The sequence below is a fragment of the Antedon bifida genome, chromosome 4 (assembly GCF_963402885.1).
Source record: "Antedon bifida chromosome 4, ecAntBifi1.1, whole genome shotgun sequence".
NCBI classification, from domain to species: domain Eukaryota; kingdom Metazoa; phylum Echinodermata; class Crinoidea; order Comatulida; family Antedonidae; genus Antedon; species Antedon bifida.
In genome coordinates, this window is record NC_136229.1 from 12907464 (window position 1) to 12924548 (window position 17085).

Sequence of the window (17085 nt, forward strand, 5' to 3'; positions counted from 1 at the left end):
TCTAGAACACTTGCAGAAGCGGAAAAAAAGTATTCGCAAATTGAGAAAGAAGGTTTGGCATGCGTTTTCGGAGTAACGCGATTTCAGTCTTACATTTATGGTAGACATTTCACATTGGTAACAGACCATAAGCCATTGCTGGGTCTTAATGAGGACAGACTTGTGCCTAGCCAAGCATCAGCTAGAATCCAACGTTGGGCACTGAAATTAGGTACATACAAATATACATTAAGCTTCAAACTGACAAAGTCCCATGCCAATGCGGATGCCTTAAGCAGATTACCATTGCCAGGAAAACCAGAATCAATTCCACAACCTGCCGAAACTGTTCTATTGATGGAGTCAATGAACCAATCTCCAGTTTCCACAGCAGATATTAAAGGTTGGACGGTTAAAGATCCAACACTTTTTCGAGTTCTTTACTACATTGAAAAGGGTTGGCCCAATACTAATCCAAAAATTGAAAACTTGCAACCATATTGGATCTGACAAAGAGAACTCTCTACACAAGATGGATGTATTTTGTGGGGAAATAGAATTGTTGTTCCACAGCCTGGTAGAAAACAGTTGCTACAAGCACTACATGACGGTCATACTGGAATTGTCAGAATGAAAAGTTTTGCTCTGGATTCGTTATGGTGGCCTAATATGGACAAAGACATATCAAAGCAGTGCGATACATGCCAATCCAATCAAACTTTACCACCTAAAGCACCATTGCACCCATGGAATTGGCCAAATAGACCATGGTCACGATTACATATCGACTATGCTGGACCATTTATTGGAAAAATGTTTTTAATACGATGCATACTCAAAATGGCTTGAGGTAATTCCGGTAAATTCCTCAACGACAAATACCACAGTGGATAAGCTCAGGCTTATATTTATGATAAAATAGTATCCGACAATGGAACATGTTTCACCAGTGATGAATTTCATACATTCGTAAAGCGAAATGGAATAAGACATTCTTTAACAGCCCCATATAACCCATCATCGAATGGTCTTGCGGAACGTGCTGTACGCACATTTAAAGAAACAATGAAACGTATGAAAGATGGATATATCGAAACAAAAGTCGCAAGATTCTTATGTTGTAATTTGTATGTTCTTGTTATCAGTTTCTTGTTTTTAGGACCCAAGTGGAAATAAGTTTTTAACTTTTCTTGGCATTCCTTGTAATCAAGGCCTGTTTTTTCCGTGCAATTGTTTTTCTATTTTCTATTTATTATATTTTATTGTTTTTTAACCTTGATTACCAAATAAAGTTTTAAAAAGAAACAATTCAAGATTCCTATTTAAATATAGAAATACACCTCATAGCACAACTGGCAAAACACCAGCAGAATTACTGAATGGCCGAAAATTGAAAACGCATTTTGATCTTTTACACCCTTATCAAGCAGATCGTGTTATCACTCAACTTGAAAAACAGAAATTAGCCCATGATCGTCATGCAAAGAACGCACTTTTGTAGAAGGAGAGTAGGTGTATATAAAGAACTTTAGAGGACAAAATCTGAAATGGTTACCCGGAACAATAATATTAAAATCCGGTCGCATCTCATTCAAGATAAAACTAGAAGATGGACGAGTTTGTCGTCGTCATGCCGACCATATCAGGAAGCGTTATAGGCCTGTTCAAACTCAGGATAAACAGCTTACAAACAAAGATGATCCTCCACAATTACCTCCAATGCTCATTAATCCAAATCTTAACAGTGGAAACATCACAATCGACTGTCGAAGCACAGTCTATTACTGCTCAGCGAAGAGTATACCTTACTCGCGATAGAAAACCGCCGGAAAGATATGGACATTTTTAATAACTGAAATATAGAAACTTTTATGGACATTATTACTGGACAATTTAAAATGTTGATCTTATATTTTACTTTATACAGTGCATTATACCATATACATTTAAAGTGTTATTAAACCATAACTTAGTACAGTGCTGCTTTGATTCAATTATAAATAAATAGCTTAGAATTGTTTATAATAGAAGGGAGGGAATGTAATGTATTGAACTTGATTAATATTACTTGCTACCAATTATTTATACTTCCTTCACCTGTTACCATATATATTACGTTAACCCACTTCTATATAACCCTGGCTACTTAATGGTCACTAATGGCTAAAGTAGACCCCTCTGCTGAGACCACTAAACATTCCACCTTTACAGATTAATTACCCATTACCGATATTGTTATTATATATAGTAGATGTAGAATAAAGAATAAACACTTCAGTGCTAGCTTTCAACTATAACAGAACTTGTCTCTCTCTCACTTATTTGTATTGTAAATCGGTACATTACAAAAAGTATTGTAGGTAAGTGTACTAGGTTGATGAAAATAATGCAACTAGCAAGTAAGGATACACAATGATTTACATTTACGTAACTTGGATAAATGCAAGTGGTCCGTAGATATATAGGATAAATACTATTAGTACTTACCCTAAATTATGTATAAGATAAGATAAGATAAGATAACTTTTATTGATCCTCAAAAAGGAAATTCATTGCTCGTCATATTAACAAAGAAAACACTATAAAAACAAATATAGCATAAAACCATTCATATAAAAACATCTAAAAAATTACAATATAAAATTATCTTCTTGACTTCCTGTTGTACTGGATGATACCGGAGGGAATAAAGGATTTAGCAAATCGATTTGTTTTCACACCGAGGAGCCTCAATCTACCACTTGGATTAAGTTGGTCTATTATCACTTTGTGGAGAGGATGAGAGGCATCCAATTCAACTCAATGCGTTCGAAATCTTTCTGGAGGTGTTCTAGGTGCACATCGGTAAAGGAAGGCAGTTCCAGACCAATCATTTTACCAGCCCGACGGATGAAAGTTTCAAGGCGTCCTTTATTCCCTCCGGTAACATTACCAGCCCAACAGGAGAGGCAATACGTCCAAACACTACATATAACGGATCTATAGAACGAAAGTAACATCAAATCACAGGAGTTAAATTTATATAAAGTTCTCATACAATACATTCTGGGACTTAATTTTTTGCTGATGAAGTCTATATGGTCTCCCCAACTCAGTTTATCATTGAAAACAATTCCTAGATACTTGTACTGGTCAACAATTTCAATTTCTTTACCTTTGATAGTGATTGGTTGAAAATTAAATTTATGTTTAGTCCTAAAATCAATGATCATCTCCTTTGTTTTTGATGCATTTATTTGGAGATAATTATCGTCACAAAATTTAACAAATCTTTGTATTTCGCTACGATAATTTTCATCATTGTTTGAAACTATGAGACCAATAGTACTAGTGTCATCAGCGAATTTAACAACGGGGCAAAGCTCATCATTTAAAGATCTGTAATCCGCCGTATACAAGGAATATAATTTAGGTGCGTTGACAGTACCCTGAGGAACACCGGTGTCAGAGGTTACGATTTCTGACTTAACACCATTAATATTAACAAATTGTTTTCTATCACAAATGAAATTTAAAACTAAACGAACAATCGGACGGGGAAACTCCATATTCAACATTTTGTCTGCTAAGATATGGGGTTGTATGGTATTAAACGCAGATTGAAAATCAAAATACATAATACGTGCCGAGTGGCCTTTCTTTACATTATCTAGATGTGAATACAATTTATGTAATTTAAAATAAATCGCATCACTGGTACTACGGAGTGATCGGTAAGCAAATTGCAACGGGTCTAACACTTTTTCAGCATAAGGTTGCATAATTTTTAAAATAATACGTTCCAATATTTTCATCGCGACAGACGTGAGTGCAACGGGTCTCAAATCATTCATGCTGTTAATCTTAGGTTTCTTAGGTACCGGTATTATGCATGAAAGTTTCCAAATATCCGGGAACGCATGATAAGAAAGACACATATTGAAAATAAATGTAAATATACCATCAAGGTGAGGAGAGCAGACCTTAAGTACTCGTGGTGGGATTCTATCCGGCCCAGCAGCCTTCGATGAATTGAGTTTCATGAATTCGTTATGTACATCAGAAATGCTTATACTAAATTTGGGATCATCTTCAGTCACCCGACACAAGCTAAATAGAGCCTCTCTTTCTTTTTTAAAATCATGAACATTAAAACGGTTATAAAATTCATTTAACTCATTAACATATTGCACAGTAACATTCGGAATCGAGGTGGGTGTATTACCACCGTTTGTGTAACCACTCATAAGTTTCATTCCCTGCCAAACTTGTTTCATATTATTAGACCTGAAGTTATGTTCAACTGTTTTCCTATAAATGTTCTTCTGTTTCATTATTTCAGATTTAATCTCTCTAGTCAATATTTTCATACGATTAGAGTCGCCCATCTTAAAGGCTTTACGTTTCTCACACAACAGTAATTTAACGCCTTTCGTGATCCATGGCTTGTTGTTAGGGTAGATTTTCACTTTTTTAACTGGAACGCATTTATCAATACAAAAGTTTATGTACGAGCTCACTGCATAAGTAATACTGTATATGTATGTAAACCCTGTTCTTGTCTCTGACTGTTACCTTCTTTGTACAGTACCTACAGCGGACATTGGGTGGATACCATCATCATTTGATGGATTGGTCATAGTAGCGTAATGATCTTTCTTACACGCAGTATCAAAATGAGCGAATGTGACATCTATTGATAAGAAAGAGCAAAATACCTTTATTTGTAAATGAATAAGTATGTTGAAATATATTCATTTGGTAAGTTTCACCAAAAATGTATTCCGATATTAAAGACATATTTTATGATAAAACAGTACTAAGGGACAACCTCAACATTACAGTGGTGATAACTTGGATACAATGGCAATTTTATGTTATCCAAATAAGCATTCAGCTTCATGTGTAAACAGTATGAGTATGCGTTTCCTGCAATAGAACTCAACTGGTTTGTCCAAGTAAGGACTAGGTTTGTCCAAGTAAGGACCAGATTATGTCATGCTTTTACATACCTTGCAATCTTGTGCTTCCAGCAATAGCTGGGTAATTATGTATACCATGAAATGGAAAAAATGGAGCACCATTATCACCAGACATGAAATTTGCCCTCACGTATCCAGCATTTCCATTGTCTGGACCACAAGGTGCACACTGTTTTGCACTTTGACCTGCATTCTCCGGTTGATTCTGAAATATTTACATGAAAATGTTAATGGGAAAATGTAATATTTTAATCAGAATTTATAAATTACGTGACTGATTACACAATGGAATGGCATTATCAGTACACGTTAAGAAAAAGAAGGTAGAAGAGTAAGAAAGTCCTTTGACAAATTTCCTTATGAAAGTCAAGTATGCATATATAATATCTATACATTGATTTTATTTGACAGAATGCAAAATATAGTTCCCCAAACTGACAAAATAATAACATTTGAAAAACAGAAATAAAATCTTTTAAAATGAATAATAAAAATGTTCATATTTATTGAAAATGTTTATATCTTTTTTGGGTTTCCCACTTTTATTTCATCGTCATTAACATTGTTCCATTCATTATGATTTTTACATTTATACATTATCTAATCTAATTCATCATAATTGCTTAATTACAGTATTCGGTTTGTAACATGCTACAAATGTTTATATTCTTATATCGCAATCAAAGAACAGGCTTGTACCAATTATAAACGATGACTACATTCTCACACATACTTATCAACAGCTTCATGACTAAGAGAAGATGGCCCAATGACAAATGGCATCACCCCGATGTTGTTGTCTAAAATCTAAAATGTAAGTTACTATATAAGGAAAAGAGAAGTATTTTGGTATTGCTTACCTGCTCCAACTGTGTGGTGAATTACATTATCCTGAATTGCATCCCGATAGCAGGACTGAAGCCATTATGAAATGTATATTCACGTACAAACGATGGACTTTCTACAGTAACTTCTCCAATATCCAAAAAAGCAACTGAATAATGTGGCTCATAAAAATCTGAAACAAATAAATAAGTGTCACTATCGAATGAATAAGTGCCAGACAAAAACCTCAGGGAAAAAAAAGTTACAATTACAGAACTAACAATTTCCAATGTAAGAATGTTCCTTTATAGAAGTATTTTAACACAACCTGTGTTATTATAATGTATTATTCTGGTCCTCAAGCTTTACTGGAAACTGAGGAAATTCGGATTAGGCCCTCCACGGACCCTCGACAGCCAGCAGTGCAGCGCCTACCAGATCAGCACACCGGGAGACAATCCCCTACTTTTTTTCAAACAGTGTACCACGTTCTTTAATGTGCACTGTTAAGTACACAGGACCAACGGCTTTACATCTCATCCGAAGAATAAGGCAATGAGAGTAAAGCATCCTGCCTAAGGAACCATGGTGGTCTATTTATAATTATTTTCTCTCAATCTAATAACAATCATTGCCATGATTCAATAAATTGTTTATTAATTAAAAATAAAAAAATCATCACCATTAATGACCAGAAATAATGAGTGATAGAGCTGATAATGTTAGTTTTCCCAACGATTATATAATCTTAAGTTTCCAAAGAAGGAAAGAAGGCAAATAAAGAGAATGCTAGAAGTTTGGACTGGCAAACAGTTTAGTGTACACATAAACAGTAGTTACTGGCACTGTATACTTCAACACAAAGAATAAATATTCTAAATATTTATTTCTTAGGCTTAATACTTACAATAGTTGATTAGATCCACTGCTAGCATTCTTCTTACTTAGATTCATTCGCATAGTCTGACATTTTAACTTAAGGTACCTTCTCAGGCAGTGCCATGTTCTCTATTTTAGAAAATTGTGCTCTACAAAGAAACACAAATATTTAATATAACTCACAATATTAAAAAAAAACTTACATACAGTACATAAACGTATACACGGTAGGTGTATGGTCAAATTATTTGACATATTGTTGCATGATGAAATCAATATGAAAAGAACGGTTGCGTTTTTCTCCACATTTCAATCAACATGCTGTGATCGTTCTGTACCGCAAACATATCACTATCACGAACGCTGAACATCTTGCGACATAGCGCACTTAACAAGACTTCCCCAATCAGAGCGATTATTGTCCAAAGTGTGCATAGACTTGTTTATTTTTGTTTTTTCATTTTCTATAATTTTGATGTGATTTTGGGTCGTCCCCTTAGTCTCTTAACTTTTCTCATTGTTTGTTTCCTCGCATAGAGCTCTTTGAGCTGGGATATCGGAGTCTAGATGAAGAAGGTGTCCACACTATGTCAACATATACTGTATATTTAACAATTACAAACTTCATTTTGTATATGAAGACAGATTATGGCACTCCTCATCTTAGAGACTCAAAATACCTGCTTTTAAAACGGATAGATTTTAAGTAGCTACCAGAAAAGCTTTAGTGAGAAGTTTAAGGCGCTGTGGGTGCTCAAATGAAAACTGTCAATGGATGTCAAAGGTTGAAAAAGCAATGCGTTGCTCAATTTCTAAACAATGACCCTGTTGTACACACATTTGACTGGATATTTGTTTAATTAATGTACAGTATGTATGCATGTATGAACATGCTCGCCTGCATCTTAAATTGAGAGGATCTGTGTGTGTAGCATGATTTCGATCCAAGTCGGCCCTAAACCGTCTCGGCCAAAGTCAAGTCGGCCCCAGGTCAACTCGGCCCCAAGTCAACTCGGCCCCACGTCAACTCGGCCCCAAGTCAACTCGGCCTCACGTCAACTCGGCCAAAAAATAATCGGTCAACTCGGCCCCATTAAAGTATGGAACGCAAAAAGTGCAAAGGAAGGGGATTGATATTTCTTCACATTTTTTTTACCTATGAATAATTCTGACTTTTAATGAATATTAATATTTAGACAATGATACATTTAGCAACAAAAATAAGAATGATAAGCAATCATTATTACTTATTACAATGAACATTTGGATAATAAATAGGAACACATTGTAGGCCCAATAATGATGATGCACGTACGTCGGCGCGTATGTTCGTTCGTGCGTCGAAATTCAATCATGTCCGATATGCGAGTACATGAACTATTAGGTGTAGTAATTAGATTGTTTGGTTGAATCATTGAGGTATAAAATATAATTGTTAACTATGGTTGAATCACGCGTAGATTTTTTTCAGTGCTGCATATCCATTTGATTAGGCGACAACATCTGAAACCAATTCGTAGCTGCGCCTCCCTGCGCCTTTGCTAGCTATTTCGATATCTACAACTGCTACGTGTTTTCGCTGACCGGGGGATTCCCCTTTTTTAAAAACGCAAATCATGGACAAAAACGAGGCACGCCAAAACGATGTACGACCATGTTTTCTATGGCCAAATGGTGGAACGTAGGCCTACGTCTTCGATTTACTAAAATGCTGTACCTGCACGTGTTTTTGTAACACGCGGGTACTTCTATTCGGCAATGAGATCATTTTTTATATGAGTATTTTTCTTATTTCTTCATTTTTTTTAAAGCGTGGATAGTAATAATCATAATAATATTAAGCACTTTTTGCGTTCCATACTTTATTGTGGCCGAGTTGACCGATTAGTTTTTGGCCGAGTTGACGTGAGGCCGAGTTGACTTGAGGCCGAGTTGACTTGAGGCCGAGTTGACTTGGGGCCGACTTGACGTGGGGCCGACTTGACTTTGGCCGAGACGGTTTGGGGCCGACTTGACCTGCACCCTGTAGCATCCAATAAGAATTTAGTGAAGTTCGAGAAGCTGGGAAGAGCAACCCTGTGTTGATCTGGGCCTCCGTGGATAAATTGAACTTATTATACCTATTCATGGTAACAGTAACGTTTGTTGCTCTTAGAGTGGATACGATAGTCTACAATTGAAGATGCTTTTAAAATTGGGGTAGGGGGAAGTGTTAATAGAAGGTAGTAGGTTAAATAGAGGGAGACCTGCATTGAAAATTTGAAATGGACTGTAATCTTCAAAAAGAAGTTGCTCTTAGATTGGATACACTAGTCTACAATTGATGGTGATTTTAGAATTATAATGCAGTATTAAATAGAAGATGGATGGTTAATTAGAGAGAAAAACTGCATTGACAATTTGAAAATGACTTATAACTAATTTAAAAATCACCAACCTTGGAATCCAGATGTTCTGCAATATCCATTGTAAAATCTTCAATTAGATTAAACTGAACATCAAATTTCTCAACAACTTTTAGTGTTGATCTGCGATTGATATGTGGAAAACACCCTCAATGACAGAAAACTCTGTTGAGTTGATACCTTCTAGCGTGGATGAGTTGGAATAAACAATGCTGAATTTAAAGAAGTAACCACTTCCTGACAGATTAATGGCAAGATCAGTGAAGTTGGCCCAGCCATGGATTATATCTACAGTGTTGTTGCTGACGAGCTCTGCATCAGATACTCCTGGGCATTTTCCATGGATGTGAAGAATGTCCCAGATTTTGCACAATTTCACCCTGTAAAAATCATTGAATAATTCCTTTTTTTTCGTAGAATATTTGTATCAAACCTATGGTGTATTACCACAGCTTGATAGCCTATATTGGAGTTTAGAAAGAATTGTGTTAAATCTACACTGGTATCCAATATAGAGATGCAAGGTTGAATCTCAAATAGCATCAGCCGTTATAAACGTATACTCATTGTGCTTGAGAATTGATAGATGATTTCTACTCCTGGGTCACTAGATGCCTCTTCTTCAGCTTGCTTCTCAGAATACCTGTGAACCAATTAGTTATGTTGTTTTGTAATGATATAGGCATTATGGTTATGTTCGTTACAAGCCACACATGAGAATACAATTTAAGACTTTGGAAAAGACGATACAAGCCAGTTTAAAACTCTACTTCAAATCATTACTTCTTAAATGTGACTTACGTTTTATTGCCTGTACTTGGACCTCCTGTTGTATTTGTTGCTCTCACACCCCTTGTTGGGTCTGCGGCTGGGGGAGAAGGATCGGTCATTGCTAATAACCTCAACTTCAAGACTCTCGTACAAAGTACCGGTTTGTGCTGCATTAACAATTTCTGCTTGAAGGTTAACTAACTCATCATGTTCTAGGGTTGAATTGCCTGTAAGGAAGAAATATTAATTATTGTTTAGATATTAAAAGAATAGGCAATGAAATAAAATTCAACTCATTTCTAAACGTATAAAACTGAAAAAAGAAGAAATCTGGATAGATTATGTGATACTTTAATATGGTTAAAGAAAGCTATTTACTTACTGTATTATATATACCAAACTGGCAAGATTGTTAACAAGATCTTCTTCATAGAAGTCATCAACATCAACAGAAGCCACACCAACGTCAACCATTATAACCGGTGTAGTGATGATGTCAATTGGGTCACTACCACGTATAAGTATCCAAAGAGTCTGCCAATCGCGATCAAAATAGTTCTCGCCATAAATGCTGGAGTCATGAACTGATCGTCTGGTCTATTTGGATCTTCTGGAACACATGTAATGACGATTGGTGAAGACGTCGTAATTCTTGTGTCAGGATCAAGACTTTCAATAATCAACATAGCGTAATCGTAGTCATAGCATTCAAAAGCCTGCCAAGATTCATGCCATATGCAGTCTTCTGTACCAATGATACCTTAATGAAAAGAGCAGATTAGATAAAAGATTTTACTACCATTGATGTCTGTAACCATCATGTTTGCAATTCTATAATCCTATAATTCTAAGTCAACGTCTCGGATCTCTATCCCACTCGTATGCAGAATCAGGAATAACATAACCAGGCCGTGATCCTACTAGAATTCCACCATCTTCGTCTCTGATCATTGCATTCTTAAATGCATCACAATCCATCTCCACGCACTCAGAAGGATTAAAGACCCTTTCCCTTCAATTTGTGACGTTTTGTAAAAATAATACATATATATTACTTTAAAAACATTAAACAAGGTCACTCCTTGTCTAAAATGTACGTTTTATGGTAAATTATGATAAAAAGTGAGAAACAATGCACTACCTATGTAGCTCGCGGCGAATGACCTCTCGTGGGCAGTCTAGCCTAGCTAGGCTGAGTTTTGTAGGCCTAGCCGGTAAACATCGGTAACGTACGAATATCGTATGCTAGTTATATACCTAGCCTGACGTTGTATAGTTGCTGCAATAATTGTCTTTCTATATTTGCCAGACACCGTTGATACAAAATGGGGAAAACCTGGTATTTTCGGTGAAAATTTATGAGTCTTCCATTTGTTTTGGCCTCACGATCAATCAAAAAGTGGGTGAATTACAGAAGAAAAACAAAAATATCAATCCGCACGCAATGCATTTTGGGATTTATAGCGGGCCGCTAAAATTACTAGAATCAACTTATTTTTCACATTTTTAACCATTTAAAGACAAAAAAGTTACCATATAATATTTATTTTTACATTAATTGTAGTTTGTGACCTTAAATTAGATCTAAAAAACGTAGGGAAGGGGGTCTTTTTAACTTTACTGTAGTGTTAAGATTAAATGAAAAGTATTGTAGGTACAGTAAGTGTACTAGGTTGATGAAAATAATGCAATTAGCAAGTAAAGATACACAATGATTTACAATAACGTAACTTGGATAAATGCAAGTGGTCCGTAGATATATAGGATAAATACTATTAGTACTTACCCTAAATTAGGTATATGTATGTAAACCCTGTTCTTGTCTCTGACTGTTACCTTCTTTGTACCTATAAGCATTCAGCTTCATGTGTAAACAGTATGAGTATGCGTTTCCTGCAATAGAACTCAAACAATGGCAGTTGTTGGTTTGTCGAAGTAAGGACTATAGGTTTGTCCAAGTAAGGACCAGATTATGTCATGCTTTTACATACCTTGCAATCTTGTGCTTCCAGCAATAGCTGGGTAATTATGTATACCATGAAATTAATTGAAAAAATTGAGCACCATTACATAAAATTTGCCCACACGAATCCAGCATTTCCGTTCTCTGGACGAGGTGCACGCTGTTTTGCACATTGACCTGCATTCTCCGGTTGATTCTGAAATATTTACATGAAAATGTTAATGGAAAAATGTAATATTTTAATCAGAATTTATAAATTACGTAACTGATTACACAATGGAATGGCATTATCAGTACACGTTAAGAAAAAGGAGGTAGAAGAGTAAGAAAGTCCTTTGACAAATTTCCTTTCGAGTGAAAGTCAAGTATGCATATACTGTATAATATCTATACATTGATTTTATTTGACAGAATGCAAAATGATTTTTACATTTATACATTATCTAATCTAATTCATCATAATTACATAATATATACAGTATTCGGTTTGTAACATGCTATTTAATGTTAAATCTTACTGAACCTACCTGTAACTCATCGCAATCAAAGAACAGGCTTGTACCAATTATAAACGTCCATTCTCACACATACTTATCAACAGCTTCATGACTAAGAGAAGATGGCTCAATGACAAATGGCATCACCCCGATGTTGTTGTCAGCAAGAACAAGATCAGTCATTTACAACGGAACTCGAAATTTGGAAAAAGACTCCATAATCCCAATTCTTCCAGATGAAGAAATTGGCAATCTGTGTGCAGTCTCTCTGACCATCCCTCGTCATGAACACCGTGCAAAGAAGTATGGCCTTCGTTGTTGCTCCATTGACTTTCAACGTCACAATCTCCCCACTGACATGGTACAGCACCATCTCAGAGCCTACCACAGTGTTGTCTTGTAGGATGACATCTCTGGAGCTCTCAATTTCAATACCTGCTGGCCACGATATATCCTCAGCATTGTAGCGGTCTTGATATGTACCAGGAAAGACAGAACAGCAGATTAATCTAAAATGTAAGTTACTATATAAGGGAAAGAGAAGTATTTTGGCATTGCTTACCTGCTCCAACTGTGTGGTGAATTACATTATCCTGAATTGTTAGTCCTGAAGTACCAAACATCCCGATAGCAGGACTGAAGCCATTATGAAATGTATACAACCGCTGGACCTTCTACAGTAACTTCTCCAATATCCAAGAAAGCAACCTAAGGGAACATTATACTTACCCGTTGATTAAGTTAATTAACAATTGGGATGAAATATTTTACAGTACTTTGTACTTAATTTATTATTAACATTAAAACATATTTTAGTGTAAATTAAAAATAATTTTATTTTATAGTTGTTTATTTATAATTTAATTTAGCATTTACTTAAACTATAGGCTTAATATAATTAAGTTAAGTTATCTTGCCCAGTGGGCTAGTCACAACAAAAACAAAAATCAAGCCCTGCTGAAATGGAAGCCTTATAATTCTTTTTTGCACTTTTTTTTATAAAAAGAAGAATTATCTGCAATTGCGCCATTGGCTGCAACAGTATTTTTAATTAATGATTTATGGTTTTTTTCAAATAACTACTGCATATATCACAATATATCACTTTTTAACAATTAGCCAGTAAATCATGGTCTGGTGTTAACATTCTGAATTTTCCACTGATGCAGTGATTCCTGAATTTCACTACACTGCATAAAATATTAGTAAGCCTATTATAAGATTACCTTTTCCTTCAAATAGAATACAGTAAATGTCCATCTGGGTCTTGTCTTCTAATATGCGATGCTTCAAAACACATATCCAGTCGTCTTCTGTTGGTCATTTTGAGATTTTTTTCTTCTGAAGAAACAATAACAATTCTACTAATTTTTTAATTAATTATTAATTATTAGGTCGTACAGACAGTGACCAACAACTTTATGTCTTGTCTGAAGAATCACCCAAGAACACAGACAAGTCAGCACAGATCTCGAATTATAAAATATTGCTTATTGAATCGATCAAAAGATGTGTACGGCGTAACAGTTAGCGTTATTTAAATATTCCTTGTTTTTAACTATATAAATATTGACTTTTTGGAACTGAAGTTGATTTATAAAAAGCATATAGGCCTATTTACATCGTATTTGTTACATATAACCCTGAATAGTCTTTGGTTTGGTGTTTAATATAGGACATGCGGATAGATTGTACTGTGTTTATTAGGTATTGGTATATAGGCTAGGCCAATACTAGGATGATAGGTTCCAGCATGTAGGCTATAGCCTGCTGGGCCTAAAAAAAAATAAACCTTAAACCAAAATTACATTTCCTAGTTTTTAGAATGAAAGCTGTCTACAGAAAAACCAATTGATATCTAAGCTAGGCCTAATTGAATATAGGGTCTTCGGCCTAGGCTAGCTTGATACTAGACTAACGATATAGCCTTTATAGTAATAATACTAGCCTAGCTAGGCCTTATAGGCCTAACCCATTCCCATAAAAGAAAGAAGAAGAAAACAGATCTGTCATATAGGCCTAGCTAGCCTAACTAGGCCTAGGCTAGAGCTATAATAGACTATAGGCCTAGTAGGCCTAGAGCTAATACTAGGCCTAGGCCTATTATTATGATTAGGCCTAGGCCTAGCCTAGGCCTATTCTATTGTTGCAACCACTTTACCTTAAAAAAACAATTTGTATCCAAAGCTAATTTGATACGAAGACATCCTTCCACATTCCAATAAAAAGGGGCCTAGGCCTAGCTAAGTATAAAAAGTGTATTGCTATACAATACAATACAACGAATAGGCCTAGGCCTAGGCTAGGCCGAAATCAAACTTCCCCGCAGGAGGTTCGTGCAAAAAAACACTTAAATAGGCCTAGGCCTGGACCCACACTTTTAGAGACTCGTCAACTTATTGTTTAAGAATGCAGATATTTTTTGCCCCGTCGATATAAAATATTTTCCCGTAGAAGTAATTATTAGTTTATTACTAATTTTTCTGTTAAGGTAGTATAAGTATAGGATTTGGTAAATCATTATTTTAATACAAATAAATATAAGTAGAACCACCAGAACTATTTCCGCTATACAGCCCTATTTAAAAATGGCCTGGTCTAAATTAACATTCTACCTACTAGGGGAACGTAGGTTGGCCGAGGCACTCTGCTTGACTTTCTAGGCCCCCACACTACAAGTCCTAGGCCTACCCGTTAGGCCAATTTCTCTCGCGTTGTGGTAATAAGGATACGCAGCTAAAGTGAATTTCCTCCGCTACACACTGAACCACGAGCTAAGCCTACATATTTACCGATACTCGTCAATTTATTTTTTATGGCATCAATGCTACACATTTTGCCCATTGTTAATACATTTTCTCGTACTAAAAGTACTTATTAATTTAATTCATTATGTCTATACTTTATTTATTTAGATATTTAGTTCCCGTTTCTTGTTGAAATAAACTGCAAATAAATAAAGCTATTGTATTTCTAAAGGTTCCTTTAGCAAAATGGAATCATCTTTCCTATAGTATATTAGAATACAAAAATATTTAGGATCTCGCTATTTATCTGGGCGATGTAGTCTGTGGGGTTAAAGAATACTCGAGCGGAAGAATGCAACACATAATAACCATATCTATTACCAGTAAAACAGCGTCCTCTCTTATTATTTCGCGTAGGTTTCAAATAACGGGGAAAAAAAGTTAAGTAATATCTAATTAATGACTAATAATTACATTACATTTTAATATTTAATAGCATAAGTGTGTTCCACTCATAAAAGAGTATTTAATTCCAAAATTGTAATACAGTATATCGAAAAGTTAGATTTTTATTAGTGATAGAAATTAATTAGTATTATTTGGATAAAATAAAACTGTAAAAACATCATTCAAAAACCATCGTGGAAAAATACTTAACCAACTTCAATTTTGTTCAAATTTGGTACAATAATTCTATATGTATTTATTTATCTTTAGTAAAAAAATTGGGTAATTTACTAGAATTTTAGATGATTTGGACATTTGTTATCTTTCAAAATATGATGCCTATGGTTCTACTATACATTTACAACATTTTTTTTACTAAAAGTGCGCCTAAGTTATTTTTAAAAAAAAACTTGATACTAGTATTTTTCTTTTCCATTATAACATTTGTCTAGTAAATTTTTCTTCTCATAAGCTATTATAGTGTAGGCCTACATTTATATTATAGTAGAACCCCTCGTTTAATTGGGGACAGCTCTTTTTACTATTTCGCCTTAACGTCTGTTTTTTTAACATTCGCCATTTACATTGCAAATTATAAATGGTATTATTATTTTTTAGTGGATTTAGAATAGCTAGAACATGTGTGATAGTAGTTTTGACTACACTATATCAGGGAAGAGTGAGATTAAAGCAGTCGTGAATTAAAATTTCAATAAAATTTGTCAACAAATATAATTTTACTATTTCGCCTTAACGTCTGTTTTTTTAACATTCGCCATTTAGGCCTAGGCCTACATCGCATTATAAATGGTATTATAATTCATACTGGATTTGGAATAGCTAGAACAGTGTGTAGTTTAAACTATACTATATCAGGGGAATGAACGTGAATTAAAATGTCCATAACATTTGTCAACAAATATAATTTTGCGATTTCGCCTTAACGTCTGTTTTTTTTTTACATTCGCAATTTGCATTATAAATGGTATTATTTTTATAATGGATTTGGAATAGCTAGAACATGTGTGTAGATCTTTTCCAGATGGATTTCTTTTCGAGATTTCTTTCAAACTAAATGAGGGGATCTGCTAGGTTCCCGCCCGGAGAAATAGTTTTTCTTACAAGATTTGAATAATCAACAATATCAACATTCAACAGTGTGGCGTGTTGACCGCAATGAATAACAATACCATCTTCCCCACTACACCTGCACCAACTCATTTGCATAATAACGCACGGCATACCAACTGATCAATATTTGTATAGGAGTAGCAATCAATAGGTTGGTTGGATGGCTGCTGTTGTTCATCATTTAATTCATTGTATCAGTTGTTTTGATTTTTCATGATCAATTATTCACTTAATTCATTTCATTTATTCATGATCAAACACAGTAAAATGTAGTACATGGTTTCGAATAATGTTCGTTTGTTCAAAGTTAATAATTCAATTTCAAAAAAAATTGTGAAATTATTTATTACAATAATGCATATGTATTTAAATAAATAGAGAGAATACACTAGCCAGGCTAGGCATCGGCATCTTTACACATTTCTATTTATTTGTTCCTAATTTTCTGACATAACTAAGGTGTTCTTAAAATTGAGGGCG

General features: G+C 34.8%; 2 protein-coding genes across 2 annotated transcripts; both read right to left on the reverse strand.

The window, feature by feature from the left end:
• Nucleotides 1-4529: 4529 nt before the first annotated feature.
• Nucleotides 4530-6700, reverse strand: LOC144839190 (fibrocystin-like). The gene is made up of 4 exons (XM_078694503.1): nt 6673-6700; nt 5888-5958; nt 4971-5145; nt 4530-4651 (listed from the first exon to the last, which is right to left on the reverse strand). The coding sequence occupies exons 1-4, from the start codon at nt 6698-6700 to the stop codon at nt 4530-4532; spliced, it is 396 nt and encodes a 131-aa protein (XP_078550629.1).
• A 5671-nt stretch (nt 6701-12371) lies between these two features.
• On the reverse strand, nt 12372-12903 carry LOC144839191 (fibrocystin-L-like). Its single transcript, XM_078694504.1, has 2 exons — nt 12843-12903; nt 12372-12751 (listed from the first exon to the last, which is right to left on the reverse strand). The coding sequence occupies exons 1-2, from the start codon at nt 12901-12903 to the stop codon at nt 12456-12458; spliced, it is 357 nt and encodes a 118-aa protein (XP_078550630.1). The 3' UTR covers nt 12372-12455.
• Between the last annotated feature and the right edge of the window lie 4182 nt (nt 12904-17085).

Bases quoted from the DNA above. Each gene is read 5' to 3' on its own strand.
- LOC144839190 (XM_078694503.1), bottom strand. From the start codon at position 6,700: ATGCTAGCAGTGGATCTAATCAACTATT. The intron at 5,959-6,672 runs GTAAGTATTAAG...TATTTGTTTCAG, and splicing joins AGTGGATCTAATCAACTATT to ATTTTTATGAGCCACATTAT. The intron at 4,652-4,970 runs GTATGTAAAAGC...TCTTATCAATAG, and splicing joins TGGAAGCACAAGATTGCAAG to ATGTCACATTCGCTCATTTT.
- LOC144839191 (XM_078694504.1), bottom strand. From the start codon at position 12,903: ATGTTTGGTACTTCAGGACTAACAATTCAGGATAATGTAATTCACCAC. The intron at 12,752-12,842 runs GTAAGCAATGCC...GTACATATCAAG, and splicing joins TCACCACACAGTTGGAGCAG to ACCGCTACAATGCTGAGGAT.